General features: G+C 47.8%; 2 protein-coding genes across 2 annotated transcripts in view; both read right to left on the bottom strand.

The window, feature by feature from the left end:
* Window positions 1–3534, bottom strand: part of EIF4B (eukaryotic translation initiation factor 4B) — a 35735-nt gene extending 32201 nt beyond the window's left edge. The window contains exons 1-2 of the mRNA XM_082213720.1: window positions 3444–3534; window positions 1047–1097 (exon numbers count right to left, since the gene is read on the bottom strand). Coding sequence (XP_082069846.1) covers window positions 1047–1097; window positions 3444–3456 — 64 coding nt within the window. The 5' untranslated portion in view covers window positions 3457–3534. The remainder of the gene's footprint in view (window positions 1–1046; window positions 1098–3443) is intronic.
* Window positions 3535–14824: 11290 nt separating this feature from the next.
* On the bottom strand, window positions 14825–24144 carry KRT18 (keratin 18). The gene is made up of 7 exons (XM_082213155.1): window positions 23663–24144; window positions 18923–19005; window positions 17214–17370; window positions 16875–17039; window positions 16627–16752; window positions 15862–16085; window positions 14825–15078 (listed from the first exon to the last, which is right to left on the bottom strand). The coding sequence occupies exons 1-7, from the start codon at window positions 24080–24082 to the stop codon at window positions 14961–14963; spliced, it is 1293 nt and encodes a 430-aa protein (XP_082069281.1). The 5' UTR covers window positions 24083–24144; the 3' UTR covers window positions 14825–14960.
* Between the last annotated feature and the right edge of the window lie 361 nt (window positions 24145–24505).

Raw genomic sequence — 24505 nt, 5'->3', positions numbered from 1 at the left:
AGATTGAATAATATACACTGCACTGACCTATGACCTCTGCTGTGTTTTCTTGCACAGCCCACTGTGTCTACGCAAGATGCAAAAGATTCACAGTTGTGTAAACAGTAGTTTCAAAAATTTGGCAAGAAGGTAAATTATTTAAAGCCATCATTCCAGCTAAGACTTTTTAAAAAATTGTGTATGTGGTTCAGCCCCCTTTTAAGTCCCCTAGGTGCTAAAACCCCCAATCAGTTTTACAGTGGACTCAGACTTATGGAGAGAATAGAATTCAATGCCGTGCTCATACAAGCATTTTTGCTTGCCAGGCTGAATGATCCCCCCCCCCTTTCCCATCGCATGCTGTTCTGGGAGTTCTCCCAACCCTCCAGGAGATTTGGGGCAAGCGGGGGAAAGCTCATTACACTAGTGCTGGCTTTCAGAAGTGCACCAGGTTTGCTGAATCCAGCCCACAGGAAAAAACCCCTCTAGTATTTAGGATGTGCTTCTCAAAGTATTTGCAATGGTTTGTCCTACCATTATGAGTCAAACAACAGAATGCCTGATCTCTGCAAAGACCATCCATTATGACAGAGGTGTTTCATTTCTGGCAGCAAATGTCTCAAAGTAGAAATGTAATGGAATTATGTCTGGTTAACTGCAATACTATAGTATCCAGCTAACAAGATACAGAAGGTGTGCCCTCCCATTTTTCACTTTAGTATTTTTAGTGCAGCTATTTGGTGCAGTCTGGTGCATTTCAAAGGCATATGGAAGTCAGCCACCATACTAAACCACTGGGAAAAAGTCATGCCTGGCAGAGATCGACCCACAACATCTAAACAGACACAAAGAACTTATCACCCAAGCAGACAGACACAAAGAACACTTACACAAGAAACCTTCACACTTTGTTTTGTATGGAAGATGCTGCAGTGCTCCTCCCTAATTCTTAGGGATCCCTTGTGCTGTTATGCGAACCATATTCAGAGATTAAAAATATGCCACATTATCTTGGCACTCCAAAGGAAGGTCAAAAGAAAAGCATGAAATACAAAAATCCTCCTCACCTTGAGCAGTCCTCGAGCTTCCATTTTCAGCAGCGGAAACCACTCCAGGAGCTAAGAAAGTGGAATGTTGGAATAAAGTAAACAAGGGATACTCTATGCCCCCCCCCCGCCAAAGTCAAGCAACTGGGCTGAAAAAGTGTAGTGTGGGAGGTAAGCTCAACATGTAATGAGAACCTAAACACCAAGGATGGGGAACCTGTTGCCCTCTGGATGTTGTCTCCTAGGGAACTCTTGGGACAGGATACTGCGGAATGAATGATGCCCAGTTTCTGTATTACTGAGAGCTACTCTGTTTTTCAAATACCAGTCTGGGGGCAGAACAATCTAATATTCTCAATAATATTTGAAAAGTATGTATCGATTTGTGAACTTAGAAATTTAGAAATAAAATTATATATTTAAAAATCAGCTTCATTGTCATCTTGTAAGGACTTACTAAATGTAACCGAAAACAATCTTTTTTAATGTGCAGATGTAGGGAATATAGTACAGGTGAGAGATCTGCCTGCAGAACACAGTTCTATGGAACACAGCTATGAGTGTCACCACATATCCCTTATATGGAAGAGTTGCACCTTATGAAAAGCACAAACAGCAATCCTGTTAGCTGGCGATGGAGGGAACAAAGAGGTGCCTTTCAGAGTCAAATAAATAACCTATCCAAAGCCCATCAACTTCATTCTGAGGTGGATCTTAGGCAGATGTATTTTCCATTATCCAAGACACAAATTGGAAGTGTTACACTAGAGCTTGGCAGACTATCAACACACAGAAATAAAATTAACTCTCCAACAGGAAGACACACCATGATCCATTACAAGCATCTTCTACACAGATGGCAATGTGCTATGTCCCCATCAAAATAGGGAAGTAGTGTGCAAAGAAGAAGAGAAGCCTCATTTTATGTTAAAGCAGTAATGCATACAGAAAGCATGGTAAGTAGTACCCTGTAGACCCAACTGTTCCTGTTTCTTCCAGCAAAGACAAAGCTATGCAAGCAGCAGGAGTCAGGCCGCAACAGACCCAGCATTCCAGACATTTGATGGGTAAATTTTATATTTGAGAAATAGCCTGCAACTCATAGCATACATGCAGGAGAATTAAATGGTAGATTGGGCTGCATCGCTCCAGACTAGAGACAAGGAAAGCCATTTCTGAATATTCCCCCATGTAAGGAAGACACTAGCATATCAGTCAGTGTTTCTAGTCCAGCCTGATTGTACACTGTGCTCATTTTCTACTTGGGGGTGTTTATAGAGGAGGATTTTATATGATCCCCTTTCCATTATGAAGGTCATTCTACCACCTCATCCTGCTGCACCTATAGACAAAGTCAATCTTTTCAAGACTGGTGGCGTGTGAAGGAAGGGAACTAGGAAACCAAGTGGCAAAATGACTGGCCCAAACCCACACAAAAGGTACACAGCCCAATACACCAGGTGTTATAAGAGAGATAACAAAGAACAGCCTGGACACTTCCCTAGAGTATCCTGCAATGGCGTAAATAGGAAGGCCATCTTGGGACAGATAACAGAAAGGTAGGAGGCAAGAAGGCAACCATACTAGGCAAGTAAGATCAGGGGCCGTGAACGTGCATGGAAAACTTCTCTCCCTCGTGGAGAGAGCGCAGCCCTTTGCACGTCCACAGGAGTCTCAGCAACCGCGACAGCAGCCCTCCGAGGCGCCCTGGCTGGTTTTCTCAGCCCCCTCCCCGGATTACAAAGCAGGGCCGAGAGTGAGACGACAGTCCTTCCCCCACCCGCCCAGGCCATCAGGGCAGCTCGGGGTCCAGGAGGGCTTCCGGATTCACCTCTCGGCTTTGCTAATTCCTTCCCGGGTGGGGGAGAAGGCGGGCAGGCGGGGAGAAAGGGGGCGGGTGCGTGGGGGCCCTGAATGCCACCCGCGGCGGGGGCGGCGGCGAGGGAGGCGGAGCGGGGCGGGCAAGCGCCGGCCGACCAGCTCCCCGCAGCCTCCGCCCGCCCGCCCCGCCCCGCCAGCCCGGGCGGCGGCGAGTCAGCCAAGCAGCACCCACGTGGGCGCCGCCCAGGTCCGCCCTGCCCCACCTCGCCCGCCGCCACGCCTGCGCACTGGGACGCGGCCCAAGAAGGTGCCATCTGCCGCCGCCCCCCCCGCCCCCTCCCCGACGGAGCTCCGAGTGCCGCCCGCGCCCCCCCCGCCCCCCCCACGGGCCGGCGCGGGAGCTGCGCGAGGCCGCCTGGTTGGAAGCCGCGCGCCCGCTCAGGTCCTGGGGCGGCTGGAGGGCGAGAGGCGCTTTGTGGGGGGACGCGCTCCCCGCTCCCGCCGCCCCGCTCCCGGCTCGGGAGGGAGGCCGAGCCCGGCGCCGCCGACCGGCCTGCCCGGACCCGGAGGCCCACGCGCCCCGCGACCGCCGCTCACCTGAGGCCGCCATGTTGGGACGAGGGAGAGAAGGCGAAAGGGCCCGGATGCGGCCGTCACGTGATTATAGCGAGAGAGGCGCCGCCTCCTTCCGAGCGGGGCGGGTCCGAAAAAGGGAAGCCGGCGGGGGGGGGGCGGGGAGGCGGCGCGGTCGGCGCAAGCGCGAGGGAAAGGGGAGTCACGTCGAGCGGAGGCGAGGCGGAAAGTTCGAGCCCCGCCGTCGGCGGCGCCTTGAGATGGGGGGGGGGCGGAGGCGGCCCGAGTTCGGCTTTACTGGCACGGTGGGCCACGCCTGCGGACCCACCTCTGCTGCGCCTCGCGACCAAGGCAGGGGGTCGGACTCGACCCTCGGGGTCCTCTGGGATCCCAGTATCTAGTTTGTTTTACTTGTTGAAGAATTATTGTTATTATTGTTAAATTTGTATACCACCTTTCACCGAAAGATCTCAGAGCAGCTCACAACATAAAAACAACAAAGTACATAATAGCCCTCCCCTCCCCCAAACACATTTCAAAGGATACGCTTCGTTGGTGCTGGTGAGGCCCCCCCCCCCAGACCCCCGCAATTTCCACATTCAAGATGAGGGAAGTAGCAGTGGCACCTTGCAAGTAGAAAACTAGCCTGCAGGGTGGGGGGAAACTTTCTCGCTGATGATGTGCTGATTTTGTCTTCAGTGCCAGTGGGAGGTTTTTAATTTTTTTTAATGTTCTGTAAAGTTCTCTGCTAAGTTTCAGGGCTCTTGTTGAAAACTCAAGCCTCCCCTGCCATATTTGGAAAAGTTATTTTTAAAAGTGGAGGAAATGTTGAATTTTTATGTTGTTTTATGTAATTTGTGTTGCCCACTTCCTATTTTGTGCCACATAAATTTAATAGAATCATACGATTGTAGGGTTGGAAGGTACCCCAACGGTCATCTAGTACAACCCCCTGCAATGCAGGAACCACAACTATCTCAGTTCTTTCAGCTTTAATCAACAGCATGAGAGCTGCTAAATAGATTAGCTATGTGGTGGGGAAAAGATGGTCGTCCCTGTGTTGCTAGTGATAAAAAAGCAGAGCAGCCTCCACAGACCTGGAGGGGAAGAGGAGCCTTTTCTCAAGCAGTGTACAGACTGGGGCCAGTGAGAATTGTAGTACAGAATATCTGAAAGGCACTAGGCTGGAAAGGATGAATTTGCATGATCTTAAGGTTGGTGTCCAGAAGCAAGGGATAATACTCATGCATTATCAGGGTCCACCCAGATAAACAGTCAGCCTGTCAGCCTCTTTCCCCCTGCAAGAGGCTACTGTGCCTCATCTCTGCCTCATCAAGATCTGCTCCAGCTCTCTGCCAGCAAAGTCTTAAGATCCGACAACCTTAGTGAGAGCGGATGGGAATCTGCGTTTTGTACCTGCGTATCTGTCTCTGCATATGTGTGCAGCTACAGCCAATACAGTATCTCTCGGAACCCACAAGATAAGGGATGGGGAGTCTGTTCTCCTCCAGATGTTGTTGGACAACAACTCCCATCATCACTGACTCTTGGCTGAGGCTTATGGGAACTGGAGTCAAACAACATCTGGGGTAGCACAGGACTCCCATCCCGGTCCCAGTTATTTCACTTCTAGAAACCTAATCTCCCCCAAAAGCAGTAATGGGACAATGTGTTACAGGTGCTAGCTAGAAAACACGAACCCTTCCTGGAAAATGTTGCATTATTTAATTTTTATGCCATCTATCTACACAGTGGTATTCAAAGTGGTTAAAATACAATATAAAACACAACAGAAAGATGAAATACAACATAAAACAATTCTATAGAATATAAACCAAGGTAATAAGAAAACAGATCAAGGATAAAAGCAATCCGATATTGACATTATACTGGGGCTGGAGATACGCCACTGAACGGATGCTGAATTCAGTAAGTGCTCAGCCTGGGAAGGGTGGGGGGAAACAGTCAGAAAATAAAAATATGCTGTGTAAATGGCACATACACCCTGCTCTGTGCCTTTGGAAGCACTGCCATAGCCCACCAATCAGGAACTGTGTCAGCAATGACATCCACAGTTCTAGGCATAAAATTCATAACTAGCACAACTATCTTCCTCACAAGCCAACAACTATAGAAGTTTGTTCAGCCTTCCAGAAAAGCCTCTAAATTGGAGCTGAGCACAATACAAGCCAATTGTCTCTAAATGGGTAGAGGAATCCTATACTCCACTTATGGGGCAGCCGGCAAAGCTATGCAAGTCTGATGAGAGTCTTCATTATTCTTAAGGAAATTCTTATACATGTGGAGGGGAGAAAAATCATAGTTTAATCAATGCATGAATGAAATGGACATATGCTTCTGAAAGTGATACATCCATAGAAATCATTGCCTTCTGATGTGATTGTCTGCCCTTAGAGAAAAAAATTGGTACATGGGCTTAGAAAGCAGAGTTCAGGCAAATAGGCAGCTGACACTATTTCAGCAAATAATAACTGAAGAAACAAATACATCTGAAGGAGAAACATCAAAATTACATGAAATATAGATTAGGAGGTGGGCATAACAAAAATGTATGAGATTCTGATCTTAAATGTGAACATTGATATGAATACATGCAAAATCACATGAAGTATAAAAAACCTCCTAAAGGTGGAAATAATTCAATAAAATTTGTTTGCTGGTGATATAACACAGCAGTTAAGTTACCCTATATAAATGGAACTCAGCCCCCTTTCTTCTGGAGAAGCTGCACCGATAAAGGTGCATAGTAAGGTAAAGATAAAGGACCTCTGAACAGTTCAGGCGACTATGGGGTCATGTTGCCAGCATGACTAAACCGCTTTTGGTGCAATGGGATACCGTGATGGAAGCCAGAGGGCACAGAAACACTGTTTACCTTCCCGTCATAGCAGTACCTATTTAGCTACTTGCACTGGCATGCTTTCAAACTGCTAGGTTGGCAAGAGCTGGGACAGAGCAATGGGAGTGCACCCTGTCGCACAGATTCAAACCGCTAACCTGCTAATTGGCAAGCCCCAAAGGCTCAGTGGTTTATAGGATGGGCATATCCAACAGTAATTTTATTTTGGGAAGCAATTTTCAAGAAGTAGAAAAATACGATGCCAAATTAATACAAAAAACAAAACTAAGAACTTAAAAATAAAGAGCTAATAGGGTTCATACCAAAACTCCTATAACTAAACAATTACCATAACTGGGTTTAAAAGGAGCTAACCGAAAAGATCACACAGAAAAGATCCTCTCACTTCTTATATACTCTACAGATCACAATACTCTGCAGGAGACAGTTTACTGAAGATATACCAATTGGGCTGTTTGTGTGGTGGTACCTATTCTTTGAAGACAGGTGCTGTCTCAATTGTCTTTTCAGTGCCTATCGAAGACCTTCCTTTTTCAACAAGCTTTTTAAGTGGAGAGTTTTATCCCAATCTGTAACTGTACTGGATTTGAAGTTGATTTTTATATATGTCTCTGTTGTTAAACCACTTCGGGATTTTCATGAGAATAGATGCAATAAATTAATTAATAAAAGGACAATGTAGAAGCAACACCTTGGTCACATGGCACAAATTCATTTTGTGTTCAAACAGGAAAAGAAGGCAGGGGTCCATCATCTTACAACTCTGAAATACTTGAGGAATAAGCAGTGTAATACAAATTAGAGACACAAAACCAACCTGCTGAAGGCAGTTTTCTGGACCCAAATAAAGCTGTGAACTCTGTAGCTCTGTCTAGCATTGCATTTGAAAACCATGTATATAATAATACATAATAATATATAATGATATAATAATATATAATGTGTTGAATACCTGGAAGGTAATACAGCAAATATTATGCATGTTTCTAATTTTATTGTGAGCATATTATTATCTATCTAACAAATTAGGAAACAGTAGCATTGGGGGGGGGGGAATGGGACGCGGGTGGCGCTGTGGGTAAAACCTCAGTGCCTAGGACTTGCTGATTGTAAGGTCGGTGGTTCGAATCCCCACGGCGGGGTGAGCTCCCGTCGTTCGGTCCCAGCTCCTGCCCACCTAGCAGTTCGAAAGCACCCCTAAGTGCAAGTAGATAAATAGGTACCGCTTTATAGCGGGAAGGTAAACAGCGTTTCTGTGTGCGGCACTGGTGCTGGCTCGCCAGAGCAGCTTCGTCACGCTGGCCACGTGACCCGGAAGTGTCTTCGGACGGCGACGGCTCCCGGCCTCTTGAGTGAGATGAGCTCGCAACCCTAGAGTCGGTCACGACTGGCCCGTACGGGCGGGGGTACCTTTACCTTTACCTAGCATTGAAAAATATCCTGTTTGTGTTTGGCCTCCATTGTGTATTGTCTTATTTAGATATTATATTTATATTTAATACTGTTGTTGAATTATATTCCTAGGGAAACTCGCTTTGTTTGTTTGTTTTCTGGACTTTCAATGGGTCCTACTCTGAGTAGGAGTAGCACTGGATACAGCCCTTATTCCTGAGTGGACAGCATTTCTAATTTGTTTTATTTATTTAAAGCGGATTGTGCTTTTACATATCTGTGCCGCTGCTTTTTGATTGTTAGTGTTTTTATGAGATGGGGGTGGGGCACTATGCTGGAAAATAATAAATAAATAGAGCACATACTTCATGATCCAGCTGCTGCACCCAGAGGCTGCTTATAGCTCTGCAATCTGAGGTCATCCTGTCACTTTGACATTGAAGCAGTGTAAAACAATAGGAACTCTCGGTGCTTCGGTCTCCAGACTATTGTGAAATGGTTCTTTACGGGTCAGGAAGATGTATTGGTCAAACAAACAGAGTGTTAGATTTGGTCATGCTCTGTCTACGCACTGAAGTTTAGAACTACGAATACCTGCAGTGGGTCTTGCAGCTGCTTGGAATGGCACTTCAGATTAATCCTGAGCTGTTCCACAGTTTGGGCATTTCCTACTGAGTCACTCCGGAACTGTCCACAATGCCATGCATCAGGGAGTGACAGTGACAAAGCTGAAGCAAAGGAGAGGATTGCATTCTCTCTTCCAGAACGTTGCAACACAGGAGTACACAATAGCTGTCATGGTGGAGAAGGCACGATGGCAAAGAGATCCTCCTGCACAGGGCTGGCCCAAGACATTTTGACACCTCAGGCGGACCCCAAAATGGCACCAGGGAAAATCTACATTGAGATCTTCTGCCCCTGCAGATTCTGTCGTTTGAGGCAGTTGTCTCACTTTGCCCTATGGGTGGGTCGGCCCTGCTTCTGCTCCTGAGCCAAAGCTTCCTTCTCCCCACCCTAGGCAATTGTCTAGGGCAGAATATAGTGCTAGCCCTGCTGAATCTAGCAGTACTTTTAGCACTAAGAGGAGACACAGACAGGTCTCTTTTCCTAACTGGAGAAAGTGACTACAGAGAAGTCTGTGTGCTCACCTGGTTCTGAAATGGCCACTGCAGTGCTTAATCTGACACGAGAGGGCAGCAACATGTTGCTGCTCCTGTCTGGTTGCCTTTGCCAGTTTTGCCCTGTTGGATTACATTTGCAGTTCTCGCTCCCATTTTTAAGAACTCCCATCTACATACACACTCTGTAGCTTCTGCAAATGTCAAGCATCTTTAGGAACATAGGAAGATGCCTTATACTAAGCTAGACCATTAGTCCATCTAGCTCAGCAAAGTCTGTGACCCTCCAGGGTTTCAGACAGAGACCTTCCTGCAGACGCCAGGGGTTGAACCTGGGACCTTCTGCGTGCAAAGCACATACGCCACCACTGGGCCCTTCCCTGAGCAGAGGGGCGTGATCCTTATTCATCATATTGTTACACACCACCCCAATCTCCACAAGCAGGGCATGATTCCATGAGTTGTAGGCGTGCTTTCCAGGTGTGTTCTCTTTTGGGACAATGAAACACAGCGGAGTCTGTGTTGTCTTTGTGGTATATGATTTACTTAAAAGGTAAAGGTACCCCTGACCATTTGGTCCAGTCGTGGACGACTCTGGGGTTGCGCGCTCATCTCATTCTATAGGTTGAGGGAGCCGGTGTTTGTCCGCAGACAGCTTCTGGGTCATGCGGCCAGCAGGACTAAGCCGCTTCTGGCGAACCAGAGCAGCGCACGGAAACACCGTTTACCTTCCCCCCGGAGCGGTACCTATTTATCTACTTGCACTTGACGAGCTTTCAAACTGCTAGGTTGGCAGGAGTTGGGACCGAACAACGGGAGCTCACCCCGTTGTGGGGATTCGAACCACCAACCTTCTGATCGGCAAGCCCTAGGCTCTGTGGCACCCATGTCCCTATATGATTTACTACCACATACTGTATATACAACCTGTGTCTGGGTGGAGAGGGCATTCAGATCCCAAGAGTGTCCTGTTTCTCCCATTGCTGCAGCCTTAGATTCCAAGAAAACCCAAATGTGTCTGATCCTCTCTGCAGCATAAAACAGACTGTCTGCCTCCTCCTCTGGGCCCCCTCTCCAGCTTGCAAAAGTGACACTTTTTTCCTGCTTGCTTACCACATCAGCCACTTCCATTCTGTCCCTCCTGAAATTAAATTCTGGCCTTTTCTCTCCACAATCTCCCACCACAGGGTGGGGCTCTCCCATTTTCTGTGAGCCCAAAAAGTCTCTGTCAATGGCCTACTTAAAAGGTTAATGGTGGGTCACCTTTGTTCTTCCATGACCCCCATCCATAAACTAAATGCAGGGTTTCCATGTGTGGCCCAGTTTAGTCAAATCGTGATTAATTCTAACTTACTAAATCCAAGAATTATGGGTTCTCTGGCACCCAGATCCTATAACCATATAAATGTCCTCCATATGCAGAGGCATAGCAGTGTTCATTTGCAAGCTGCTCATGTGGTGCTGTAGTGCTGTTAGGGCACCAGCACTATAGCAGAGCCTACAGATGACACCTGCCCCAGGTTTCCCTTAAAAAACAAACAAGCACTCTCAGCAGTGCTGGCAACAGCAGTGGAGTGTGTCTCCCTGGCGCTGCAGGTGGGCAGGCACAGAAGGCGACGTGAGCAAGATGCAGCAGGGCAGGCAAACGCCCTCCCGTTCAATCCCATTGGGCTGATTGGTAGGGCGATGCTGCCGCCACTTCTCCTCCTCTCCCACCCCAGGTCAGGCTTGGCTTGGGAGTGAAGCTCCGGCAAAGCGGTGCTGGGTTGCTGCCAGGAAAGCTGCCTCTGCAGCTCCCTTGTTCTCCCGAGCCCAAGGGAAAGGCTGATGGGGTGGGGGGTGGCAGCAGTGCTCTCCCCTTCCCCCTCGGCCAGCCCAAGGGCACACGGGCATCCCTTGGAAATTGTGTTGATTACAATCAGAATATTTGTGACAGTCACCTGGCTGAGCTGATTAGCATTAACTCTCTCCAAACGTGAGGCTTATGCTGCTGTGAAGGTCAGCAAGAGTCATAGAATTGAGAGTTGGTTGCTCCTCTCCAGGTGATGTGGCAGAGATTAATTTCAGGAGGGTGTTGCTGGGCTATCGGGTTGGGCTTACTAACCTGACCCATTAGTGCAGCAACCCCTCCTAAAGCTACTGCTCAGGGAGGTACCAACTGTACTTTTTCCAGTGTGCCAAATGTAAGGAATACAAGACCCTGTGGCAACGCAGAACCAAACAATGTTGTTCTTTAAACAGAACACACAGGTGACAGAAAAAGTGTGTGTCCATTGAAGTAGAATTGCAAATCTGTCTTCCTCCATGGGCCTTAATTTTCTGCCTTGTTAAATCTGTATTGCAGCCATTCATGTATGTGTCAGATCGCTCATAAGAAAGGCTTGGACCCAAGGTATATGACACCACCTGTTGTTGAATTCCATTCCCTTCAGCTGCAGCCAGGATGGCAAGTGGCCAGGGATGACCATGGCACCCTGTGCGAGGCCAAAATTTGGCACTTCCAAATGGATCTTCTCAATTATGGATCTTCTCAGTTTTGCGCCTCCTTGGTTCAGAGCCCTGTGTGGGGTAAGTGTCTGCACCACCCTAAATCTGGCACTGGATGATGGTAGTTGTAGTCCAACAACATCTGAAGGGCCACAGGTTCCCCATCCCTGTTATATGTGATAATGGTAGACCCGTCCTTTTAAATATTGACACAGATTTTCAGAGAAAAAGAAGCATGTGGGTGTGAGTTGTTGAAGCTTCCGGGGTCGACTGCTTAGCTCCCCGAAGCCTCTGGGCTGGCCCCGGGGCTGTACAAAGCCAGAGTCTGGATGGGCCCCAAGTATGAGTTGGTTGTTAAAGGGTTGTGTCATTATCCTCCAAGGTCATTCTAATCTCCAAATAGTGTCCAGAATGTGCACTGCTAAAGGTTCCTGGAGCCAGTGAAGAGCGGTGAAACTTTATCTAAGGGATATTAGTTGTATCTCCACAAAGATTGCTTTGTTTAAGTAATCCTTTGGCCCTTGGCATGTGTGTGCCTGGTAGCAGCCCCTTCTACAAAATTTATCCTCCCAAAAATGCAGAACTCAGAAGGAAGGCGTCAAGAGAGCCAGGTTAAATTATTTAGCGGGCTCCCAGGGCAATAATTTCCCCCCACACTCAGATGCAATGATCTTTGTGTCTTTTGTAGCATAGAGAAGCCATTAAGTCAAACAAATATTATTCTTCAGTGTAGGGTGGGCAATATTAGGTCTGATCCTCACTTCTGTTTGTCCCGTTACTTTCCCCCAGAAAAGCCGACCTTTATGCCTGAGTTGGAGCAAAGGTCAACTGCGTTTTCTCTGGATTAATGTTTGCTCCAATTTAGTGCTAAAAGGTTGGTTTTCCAGGAGAAAGCAGTGGAGCAAAGGCAAAACCTTTTGGACCCACACCTAGAAAGGATAGGGCAAGTGGAAGTGTGGGTGAGGCCCTAGTCTGTTACAGAACAAGATAAAACGATTAGAGTGCTATGGAACACATTTATTATGGTGAAAGCCAGTTGTGGGGAAGCTGTGGCCCTCTAGCAGTTGCCAGAGTCCAACTCCCACCATCCCTAACCACTGGCCTTGCTGGTTGGGCTGATGAGAGTCCAACAGTATCTGGAGGGCCACAGGCTCCCCAGCCCTGGCTGGGGAGGGCGGGGTATAAAATTATTATTATTATTATTATTATTATTATTATTATTATTATTATTATTAGCTTTTCTGAACTATATGAGGTTTTTTTGAGCTTTTTATCACTGAATCAGGACTGGACATGCAGCACCAGTGAGCTGCTGTAAGCATCAGTCACCTCTTGGAGGACAGAGGGAGAACATGTCACAAAATAGGTGACTTGTGGAGCCACACTGATAGTGCTAGCCATCTGTTGGGTCCCCAAGCAAGCACAGTTGCACAATGTGCTCCACTGCTGCAGGTTCAGATCTCTGGGTTGGGCTGTTTTTTGTAGTGAGATGAACTAACAAGTTACCCAAAGACATCCAAGGGGTGGGAGTTAATCCATTTCTCCACACAGACTTCCTCTTATCTGTGTCTGAGTTGCAAACAGCCCCAGGCTTGTATTTAAAGATAAGGCAGCAACAAGGGGCTTTTGCTTATATATGCATTTTCTATGGCAATCTGAGTTACTAATCTTCTCTACTCAAGGCTATCTCCCAGGTGATTTTCTTTTGTTGTCACACACACACAGCTGTAGGGTGATCTCTGTTCTGTCCAACTGGCTTCAAGCTCCTCCCTCTACCTTGGACGCTTGGGGCACCCAATTCCCTATTTGGCAAGAGTCTGCCTGAGCCTTGCACATTTCGCAGTAATCGGACACTCTGCCAACATACACATTTCTCCAGATAGTCCCTCCATTCCCGACAATAAAATTCAAAGTCCACCTTGTTTCAAAAACATTCCATACAGTGAACTCATGCAGGAAAAGCTGTTGCCCTTGATGCTGAGGAATACAAGGGTAATGTTAGAGGGGCTGACTAACAGCAATATTGTCCATTCCTAGCAAATGATTCAGCTCTATGCCTTGGGGCATTGATTGCCTATAGATTGTAGATTTCTGTAAGAATCCAATACCTGAGAACTTGTGAAGTACCATTTCTTCCAAGACTGAAGATGACACACCCAGGAGCCAGTGTTGGTATAGTGGTTTGCATGTTGAAGCATTATCTGGGAAACCAGGGTTTGGAATGAGTCTGCAGTGTTTTTAAGAAATATGGTTGATTTACATCTGATTTTTGATGGTGGAAGCGCAGAACATTACTCCCCGAGTGTCTCTTGTTGGTTCTCCCTGAACTTCAGCAAGCTTGGGTCCAGACCAGAAGCCAGCCATGCTCCCAGTCTCTGCACTTTCCTCCAAACTTCAGTTTTAAAAGGACACCTTTTTCCTGTGTGACATCACACCCCTTGTAACCTGCCCCCCCTCCTCCCAGCTTCCATTATGGAACACGGAAAGCCTAAACCTGGCTTTTGTCTCTGCTCACCAGCCCCTCATGGGAGGAGGTACTGTTTGTGCCAATGGGCCATTACCTTCCTTTGTACTACATGGTGGTTCTTCTCCCCAAGCAGTTCCTTGCAGGGAGCAGATTCAGCCTGGATTTTTACACTGCTAAGTGTTCTCTGGTGCCCAGGACTTCCCCCCAGCCCACAAATTCCTAACAGTACTTAAAGCACTTGGGACACAGGCCTGTGACATGAAAGAGTTTCTTAAAACATAGGTTTGGGAATAAATTAAAATGGTGGTTGTCTGGAGTCTCAACACTTCACTTTGCAGTACTATATAGTGGTTGGTTTTTTATAAGGGGTGAAGGACAGGCGAGCCAAGGTTCAGCACAAGACCCAGGACTTGGGTCCCCGTCTCTCTTGCTATAGAAATCCCCTAGTAATTAATGAACAGGGGTGGGTAACACTTCAGCTTCCTTGGGTGGGGCAGCCTCAAAGGTAGGGGCTTGGCAGGCAAGTTGCACAATCTTTTATGGCTGGATCCCTTTCCTGGAAATGGCCCTCTCCCTGCAAACAAATATTTGCAAAGGAGTGTTATGCTCCCAGTAAGTAAACCGATATTCCATTCATCAGAGGGCCTGACGCTGCCTTCCTGGGCGTGCTGGCAACCAAGGGTCACTTAATGCGGCTGCTGTAGATTGCTTATTACAACATAAGCTTTTATGGGCTGCAGAAACTTATGGCGTGCATCCATGCATTGTCATGGTCATTCTTTAAACATTTAAACCAGATTTCCCCTTATTCTAGAAAATCCATTTGTGTTAAGATGCATTTTCTGTCTCACAAGTGGCAAAAAGCCCAACAGGCACCAGAGTGAGCATCTTAGAACATGCCTCGGTATCCACTGCAAGGCACAGGGGTGTCCTGTTCCAAGGCACACCATGTGCAAAGCCACTGAATACGGAAGCCACTTGCAGGAGGATTCCCAGGGTCAGGACCGAGGGAGGGAGGGGGCTCTGCAAAATAGACAAATAGGCATACAAACCACACCACTTCTTTTAATAACATTTCTTTATTGAATTCCATTAAGACCCATCCCAGTCCCTCCCCGGAACCCTCCAGCTCTGGAACAAAAGGTGTGCAACGTTAGCTGCACCGGGTGACAATCCTTGTCACACAGCAGGTGGGATCAACGCTTCATCACTTTGCTTTCGCTCGTCTCCGACACCACCTTGCCATCGATGATCTTGGTGGTGTGGATCTTCTGAGTAGTTTGCATGGTGCTTTCCAGTAATGCATCTTTCAGGCTGAAGAGAGACAGAAGACACCGACAATGAACATGAGACACTGCTGCCAGTTCCTTGTTACCTCCTGGGGAAATCCAGTCATCTTAAGCCAACTTAAGGTGGTTTAAGCAGCCCAACCTGAAGCCTCATGGGCCTAGGGGGTCGCAAGGCCAGGACCAGTAACAATCCATTTCGGCAAGTGTACTTGGGAGTCTAGAATTTGTCCATCATGAAAGGATGTCCTTGAACTTAATATAGAACTGTGCACAAGGTTCATCTCAAGTTGCTAAGACAGACCTGTGGCTTCCACTTAACAGGTCTACTCTTAAGTACTGTAAAAGTAAATCTCCTCTGGCATTAGTGAGCATCACACCTTCTATCCTAATTCAGCCAAGACACACACTTTAAAAGAACATTAAGAGCCCTGCTGAAGCAGACCCAAGGCTTATCAAGTCCAGCATCCTCTCTCATCCTCATTGGCCAACCAGGTACCTACAGGAAGCCCAAAAGCAAGACAGAGTACAATAGCCCTCTCCTGCCATTGTTCCCCCATGCCTGGCAGCTGGAGGCATCGAGGGGTGTGTGTTTCTGATCCCGAAGGTAGCATATAGCCATTGTGACTAGAAGCAGTTTCCCCTCCAAGATTGGGAAATGATGTTCCAGAGCTTACAGAGAAAGAGCAGGGAAAGGGCCACATACACCAGAGCTATGGTCATCTATAGAACATCTGTGTCTAGCTTGGGAGAGCCTAGATGACCAGTCCTGTGTTTTTGCCCCAGAAAGATGAAAGAATGAAAAGCTCACTTGAACTCATCTCCGCCCTCCAGCAGGGTTCTGTAGGTATTGATCTCAGCCTCCAGCTTGTCTTTGATGTTCAGCAGAGCCTGATATTCCTCTGCCTGGCGCTGGACATCGCTCCGCATCTGTGCCAGTTCAGCCTCGGTCCGCAGCAATAGCCCATTGAGGTGCTCCATCTGCATGCCGTAGCGGCTCTCTACTTCAAGGAGGTTTCCTTCCAGGTTGGCTTTCTGTAGAGAGAATAAAAAAGGGGACAGGATTGGGGATCAGGGTCATTGCTTGCTAAGCCAACAACACTTTGATTGTTCTTAGGTGGTATTTCCATCCCATACACTCCATATATTGCCTCCGTTTCAGGAACAGGCTGCACCTTTGCTTTACGAAATAATTCCATGCAGAGTGCCTCTCTCTCAATACAGAACTTAAAACACTAACAAGGCACCACAAACAAGCAAGCGCTACATTACTATATTACCATGCTCAGGAACGGGGGCCCCTTTCAGCCCAAAGGCCATATTCCTTTCTGGGCAACTTCCAAGGTGGTCACATCTGGGGGTTTGGCCAGACACCCACCCCCACCGCCATCCAGGCAAGGAACAGCTATTATCACACATTCCAGCCTGGTAAATATCACTAGAGGAGGGCAAGGTGAGGGGGCTTGGTCTGGGCAGATTCCCAAGAGCCAGGCAGAGAGGTCCAAAGGGCCACATAGCTGCCTGGACTGAGGCTCCCTACCCCTGCAATATTTGGAATGATAGGTGAAGATCATACCAGGTTGCGCAGAGACTCCAGCTCAATTTCCAGTGTTTGGACGTTGCGGCGCAACTCGGTGACAGTAGCACGGCCCGTCTCAATCTCCTTGGTATTCTGGGTGATCATGACGGTGCTCTCAGTGATCTAATGGAAAGGTGGGAAGAAACATTATTCTTCATGAGGACAGTAACCTCTCTCTTATTGTAAAAACCCTGAAATGCTATGGGGGCATGTCAGGATCAAGCTGCAAAAGTTATTCTGCTCACCTGCTGGCTCCAGTACTTGTCCAAATCCTCAAGGTTCTTCTGAGCCAAGGTGTCATACTGTGCCCGGATTTCAGCCATTATCTTGCCCAGATCCTGTGACTTGGGAGCATCTACTTCTACTGTCAGTCCTGAGTTGGCAATCTGGGACTGTAGCGCATTGACTTCCTAGCAAGGGAAGAGGAGGCATAAAATGAGCACAAACTCTGAAGCTGCTGTGTGTCCCAAATGTGCAAAGCCATTGATTCCATTCATGACAGGCCCCAGTCAGTATCTCCCATCAAACTATTGCTGCTGCCAACTCCATCTTGTCTCTGACCAGTGACCACAGTAGAGACTTACATCTTGGTGGTTCTTCTTCAGGAAGATCAGTTCTTCTTTGAGGGCCTCAATGTCACCTTCCAGCTGAAGGCGGCTCATATTGGTATCATCAATGACTTTGCGGAGGCCATTAATGTCACTCTCCACAGACTGACGAATGGCCAGCTCAGCCTCAAACCTGGGTGACAGGGAAGAAGGAATGAGGTCTTCACAATAATCAGTTTGCAAACAGATGTGCACACTGGTGATGGGGGGATTAATTCAGAGTGTAAGAAGCAGGGGTGTGCACATGCCATGAATGATTCTAGGTAAATGCACAAAAAGTGCAGGTGAATGAAGAATTCGGCTTCCTGATTTTTATTTTGAAGTTTCTAGCCCTTATTGACTCTAAACATACGCTTGAAAACATGTAATGCCTGCTGACAGTTTAGAGGCCAAAGAGGTTGCTGGGTAAGATCTCCATTGGTTAAGGGTGGATCTTTGGTGCTTTATACTGCTCCTTGTCCCTCTTCTGGGATTAGCAAAACCAGAATAAATTCATGCATGCAAAATGCTAAATAAAATAGTGAACAAATTTTGCAGAATTGAGAGAAATTGTGCAAATTTGTTGAATGTGCATAACATATGCAGGTTGGGGGATTAATCTATTCTTGGCACAAAATTTACAGATTTTTTTTTAAAGCACTCTGGAATACTTGTGGGTCAGGAGTGGGGCCTTCCAAATATTGCTGGATTACAGTGCCCATCGAGAACATTGGTTATGCTTTTGGGGGCTGGCGGGGTGGGAGTCCAACAACAGTTCTCCCACCCACTCAGTGCCTGGTTCCTTTAAACCCTGACTTTACAGGATTACCCAAAGTCTTCTCAGCCCAGTGAATGAGTTTATGCCTAGCCATTAAAACCCCAGTGTCATCCAACGACTGTATGGATTTAGGCCTTCCCCACTTAAATGCCCTCCACTCTGTTTTTTGGCAGCTATGGACGGTTAAGAGGGAACGCATAGAAAGGGCCTAGCAGGTGACCCCCATCTGCCTGATATTGCTCGCCACTCAAATGGCCTCATTCCACTGGAGACAGAAATTACCACTGGAACCAGGACTCATTGAGATTGAATGCAAGGTGCTCTGGAAGCAAACCAGAGTCCTGCACAACATCACGTAGGCAGGGATGGAGGAGACCCACTGGCCTTTGTGTTCCTCCCTTTCTGATATCTGTAGGCTTTATACATGCCTACCGCCCCACGGAAAAAGAAGAGTTAGAGGCTGCTGTTTTTGCTCTAACTACGGACACCATCATCATTAATTAAATTAATATACTGCCCTTCATCCAAAGATCACAGGGCAGTTTACAACATAAAAATATGAAATGACACACATATAGAGATAGTGATACTTTACACCCCAAGGCAGTCTTTCTCAGCCTTGGGTCCCCGGATGTGGGACCACAATTCATCTTATCCCTGACCATTGACCTTACTGAATTTGGATGATGAAAATTGTAGACCAACATCTGGGGAAAGGTGTTGGGAAAGATGGCTCTAAGGTCCCAAAATGATAAAATCATAGAAGGAAGGGAACACGGGGGTCATCTAGTCCAACTCCCTGCAATGCAGCAATATTTTGCCCAATGTGGGACTTGAACCCATAACCCTGAGTCTCATGTTCTACAGAGATGGACCTTTGGAGGGATCCCAGGACCAAACAGGACCAACAAGAAGAAAATCCACTCACTTTACGCGGAAGTCATCAGCAGCCAACCTGGCATTGTCAATCTGCAGAACAATGCGAGCGTTATCCACTGTCTGGTCAAAGATCTGAGGACAGAAAAGAAGCACAAAACTTAGTAATTAATGTAGTGTGTGAAAGACATTTACCAGCCTTTAGAAGAGTTGTCAACTGTCCATAAAAAAGGGCACAACCAGTCATTGCTCCTCCAACAGCAGCTTGAGCCGAATAAACTTTCAAGTTTCATCATCAAGGCAAGCATCACCTGCTAACATCTGCAAACTGGGGTGCTGTTCAAAGGAAGAGGAGCAGGGGCTGAAATAAAAGTTGGCAACCCTCATCCTTAAGCCAACTGATCTTGGAGTAAGTTGGTGTCACTCAAAAATTATTTCCCCAACCTTATGCCAAGGACTGCCAACTTCCTCTTTGTTTCTGGTCTAGTGAAGGCTAATGCAACCTGAATCTACTGATTTCCTGCCAGCCTACACAGATCCTATTGTTTGCTTAAGCCAACACAGGTGCAATTCACCTTCCCAGTTCCCAAGGCAACAAGAGGAGGAGAGATTCTTAAAGGGACACCTCTCAAGTTAAGAAAGCGGGTGAGACAACCACCTTCTTTCCTTTGCAAGTAGAAGCACAAGGAGAAAACGGTTTCCTTGCCTTCCCAACACGATGCAATCCTGCCCCACCTGTAATCTTGGATGTTGATGGATCCCCAAAGCATAGATTCTACTTCACTGCAGTTCTGTGACTGATGCTTTAAATTCAGTGACTCTTGGCCTTTCCCTCTCTGCCTCTCATGTGAAAATGGCCCTGCTGCTTCTCTGTAGGAAATCCTGCTTGTTTAAAGAAGCCCTTTGTTCTTAGCAGGAACAGGTAACAGGGAAGGTTGTGAGGATAAGCTCTCTGGCCATTGGGTGTGCTCCAGGCAACCATACCTTAAGGTGTAAACGATGAGGGACTTAAATGTGCTCTGGTTTCACCACCATCCTGTCAGCAGCTGCCTGGAGAACATGTAAGGCTGCAAGTGTCCCATGGTGGCCTCACAAATGCAAATGCTGCCCATGCCTGGCATAGAAGCCTGGTTTGGATTTTGTTTTTTTAAGGAAACTTTCTCCTTGTGTTTTGGGGAAGGGGCATTGCTTCTGGAAATGCATCCCTCCCCCTTGAGCTTTCCCAGGAGACCTTCCCTGCACCTCTTTCATCTTCTGCACCTGCACCTGTGGCCTCTAACCCAGCCCCTTTCCCTTTTGTCCCATTCACCTGCTCTCACCAGGTGCTAAAGTAGTTTCCACTGTTATCCTTTTGTGTGCACACTTTGTTTGCTGATTGACTATACATGACTCACGAGAACAAACATATTTTTTTAATAATTAATCTACCCTCAGTCATTCTTCCCAGCACCCAATTGTCCTTTGAACCCAACTGCTATAGCCTCTGGGTGTTGGTTTCCCGCCTCACAAGGTTCCAGTTTCCCAGAAGTCACAGGGCATGAAGGAAATTGAAAGGTTCAGAAGCCTTTTCACCCACTGCTATGTGTACATGTTAGGATGAAGCTTTGCATGTGGATTTTACACGTTCATGCAGCGGTGGGGACCAGAACAAGATCTGTACATTTCAGTGCTCCCCTTATCTATACACTGCTTATTCAAAGGATTCGCAAGTGCTAGACAACACAGCACAAACAGGTGTTGCCACACTGAAAGTGCCACTCCCCACAGACTTGGAGTGTATATCCTATGTGTGGTACTAGCAGGAGGGCATGCTTTGCACATTGAAGAGGCAAGGCAGGCATATGGGGCGGGTGGGCAAGTAAACTGCTCCCAAGCTGTAGTTTAAAATGGGAATTTCAGATGGTGTACTGCCTGCATGACAAACTACACCTACTAAGGCTGTGTAGACACCATGCATTTAAAGCTCCCCCCCAAAAATCCTGGGAATTGTAGCTTAAGGGGGCTGGGAATCGTAATTCTGTGAAGGATTCTTTGGGGGAAACAACATGCTTTAACTATATGGGGCACAGGCAATTCCTCCTTCTAACTGGTGTTTTAAAAGGCACAGGAGCTCTGTCCTCTATTGCATTTGGCCACCCCTGTAAAAGGCACAGAAACCGACTGAGGTGGCTTCTTGTCCGTGTCACATTCAAGTCCTCATTTTTGGAGTGGAGCCTCAGCTCTCAGTTTTAACTAGAACCAGGGCAGTTTTAACTAGAGCCTTAGACCCTAAACCTGTTTCGTGTTTGAAAAATGTGTATCGACCTTGGTAGCTTAGTCAGTCAAGCATGAGACTCTTGATTTCAGGGTTGTGGGTTCCAGCCCCAGGTTGGGCAAAAAGGTTCCTGCACTGCCAGGGGTTGGACTAGATGACCCTCATGGTCCCTTCCAACACTACAATCCTAGGATTCGATGCCTTTTCTCGCAGTGGCAGTAAAACATGAGATATTAATTACTTGTTCACTTTGTACAGCACTGTCTCCTCCGGATGCTGTTGCTGGACTCCCAGCCAGCCAGCATGGCCAATGGCAAGCGATGATAGGATCTGTATTCTGGCAACAGCTGGAGGGTCACAAGTTCCCCTCCCCTGGTATTTTTTATTGAGCCATCTTCTTTGGCAGCATAGTACTTCCTTGTTATGACCTATGACTAAATATAAATTGTTTGACTTGTATTGGGGGGGGGGAGGTTAGAGTGTCTTTTCCTCCTGAGTAAGCCAGACTGACTCTTACTACTGGTTACCTGTTTCTTTCCTCCCTCCTTAATAAGCTTTTTGTGCCTTTACAGATGCACAACTGCCTGGATTTCTGTAGACTTTCCCTGTCCCTCTGTTCTTGCTTCTCCATGTTAGAAGAAAAGCTTCAGTTGCTTTCTATGTAGTGCACAACTGATCTCAGTGCAAGGGAGTATAGGCAGAGGAAAAGAAGTGGATAACTCTAGCCCCACAGACAGAAAGACAATGGGGTTTACAGGAATGAATTAGGGGGAGAGAGTGAATCCCACACACCCAACCTTCTTGGAAAGGAGGGGCTGCAGCTGCCTGCAATCGCTAATGTGGCAATGATTAGCCCATAGTCTGGTTCATGATTGACCTGTGTATGCACATGCAGCTACTGAACCAGGAATCACTCCTGGTCATGAAACTCTTAGGAAGGAACAAGAGCTAGGTTTATGATAGGAGCAAGTGGAGTGGTTTTCTGCCTCTTTGTATGGGTTCTCTGCTACCTTCCCTGGACCTCCTGCTTCCATATGGGTCCTGTGCAGAAATTCAAAACGTGAAGCTACATTATTGGAAACACTTCACCTGTTGGAACTGTCAGGAAGCAGTTAAACAGAATACAAGAGCAGCAAATCTAGACCCGTAACAGGATACCACTGGGAATGGAGTGCTTTCCTGATGTAGAGGTGTGTTCTCCTATCCAAGGATTAATTTCAAAAATTAAAATCACTGGAACTCACACTTCCATGGTACCACACTCAAGTTATTGGAATTTTAAATCCTATCCAAAGACCTACACATATTGACTGAGTATACTTGGGGACAAGAAGGGCAATCCTCACATGCCCCAAAGCACCCTTTCTGCTATTATGACAACCTGGTTTCAAGGGCTGCTGAGCTCTGGTTCATACCAAGACTGATACATACAATAGCTTCCCTATATATTCCATACAATAATATTCTCATTTTTTTTAAAGAAAAAACCCAAAATGGTTAACTGTTTTTGCACCTGGCATACCTGGTATATGAACAAGAAGGTGGGGCTTGGGATACAGAGAGGTTTCAAGGGAAGCTACCAGTTGAATTAGTAGAAAATAAATACTTTGGTGGATGCTTATGAAATCCTGAATAGCACTGCTGACCTCATGAACGGAAGCAAATTAGTGATTATCATTTCAGACTTGCTGAACCCAGAGCAAAAACTATCGGCTAAGTTCCAGGCATTCTCTCTTCTCCACCATCAATCTGTGCCAATGTGGGTTTTTTTGCCGTTTGGGTTGCCAACTTTTCAAATAGTTTCTGTAGCTATGCCTTTAACAGTGGCTTGATATGCACGAATTAGCAGGGGATACGGTTTCTCTCTGTGGTTTGCTCTCTCTTGGTATATCAAACCACTGTTAAAAGCTGAGTTTCAGGGATGGTTTGAAAATCTGGCAACACAGTTTGTGGTTAACACTAGGCAGCCTCTTAGTGGCTGTCTAAAGAAAACACCGTAAGCTAGTGGGAGGGAGCTGAAGCCGAAAGCTAATGGCCTCTGGCCACATCAGACAAAGCGGGGCTTCTATATTCCATGGAGCAAAGATCCATTACTGTACGGGCCGGGAAGATGCATGTGCAAAGGGCAAATTCTAATGGGGATCAAACGATGTCAGTTCTGGAGAGGCACTGACTTCGTCTCCTTGACCTTCTCTGAACCTGACACCGACTGGGTTTAAACCCTACATTCTTTTCAAGGTTGGAGCTCAGCTCTGGGACATATAAAGTTATGTTATGTACGGAGAAGAAAGTGCAAGGTGCCTCCCACCCCCGGACCTGTTCCGGCTACTTTTAACTACTCCTTCATTGCCGTTTTCTACTGAGCTACTAAGCTTGCATCTTTTAGTTTTGCAAAACTCCTCGCTGTAAACTTGGCTCAAGGGCTGTGGCCTTGGCGGGGATGAAGGGCGGCGAGGGGTTCTCAGCCCGCACCTACGCTCGGAGCCCCCGGCCTCTCCGGTACCGGAGGCAGGCTGCTCTCGGCGCCCCTCCGCTCACCTGATTCTTCAGGTCCTCGATGAGCTCGAAGTAGCGGCTCCAGTCGCGGGTGCTGGGCCCTTTCTTCTCCAGGTGCTCTCGGATCTGGATCTCCAGCCGGCGGTTCTCGGCCTCCAGGCTGCGCACCTTCTCCAGGTAGCTGGCCAGGCGGTCGTTCAGGTCCTGCATGGTCTCCTTCTCGTTGTGGACCACGCCGGAGCCCGAGAGGGAGAGCGAGAAGCCGCTGCCTCCATAGCCGCCGCCGCCGCCGCCCCCGACGTAGCTGGAGCCCAGGCTGGACGACCGCGAGACGGAGATCCTCGAGCCCGAGCCGCCGGCCCCGGCGTAGACGCTGGCCGCACTGGCCACCGGCCCGAATCGCACCGAACCCCCGACGGGCCGGAACGAGCTGGAGTAGACGCTGGACTTGGAGTAACTCATGGCGGCGGTGCGACGGGGCAAGAGGAGGCCGACTGCGCTGCGGGCTGCAAGGGGCGAACGGCGGCGCCCGCCTCCCGTCGCGCTTTATAGTGCCGGCGGCCGCGAGGGCGGGCCTGGCCGGCGCCCACACGCCCCACCTCCGGCGGGCGCCGCGCGGAAGGGGCGGCCGGGAACCGACGCCCCCAATTCGCTTCCAAGGAGGAGCGACGGCGCGACCACTCCGGTTTTCTCAGGAAGGCACCGCGGTGTGTCCGCGCCTTCGAAAGACTTCGGCCATCGCATCCAAGGGCTTCTTGCTGCAAACCCAATGCGTTTTGCAAGGTGTTCAGAAGCGTCCCTTACTCCTCCGCCTCCTTACTCCCGCTCCAAAACTTACGAAGCCCGAAATTTGGGACACCCTCCAAACCTTTCGTAGGGCGAAGA

Source organism: Podarcis vaucheri (genome assembly GCF_965113315.1).
Source record: "Podarcis vaucheri genome assembly, chromosome: 2".
Lineage (NCBI taxonomy): Eukaryota > Metazoa > Chordata > Lepidosauria > Squamata > Lacertidae > Podarcis > Podarcis vaucheri.
The sequence above is the reverse complement of the archived record's forward strand: the minus strand, read 5'-3'. Positions and strand labels throughout refer to the sequence as shown.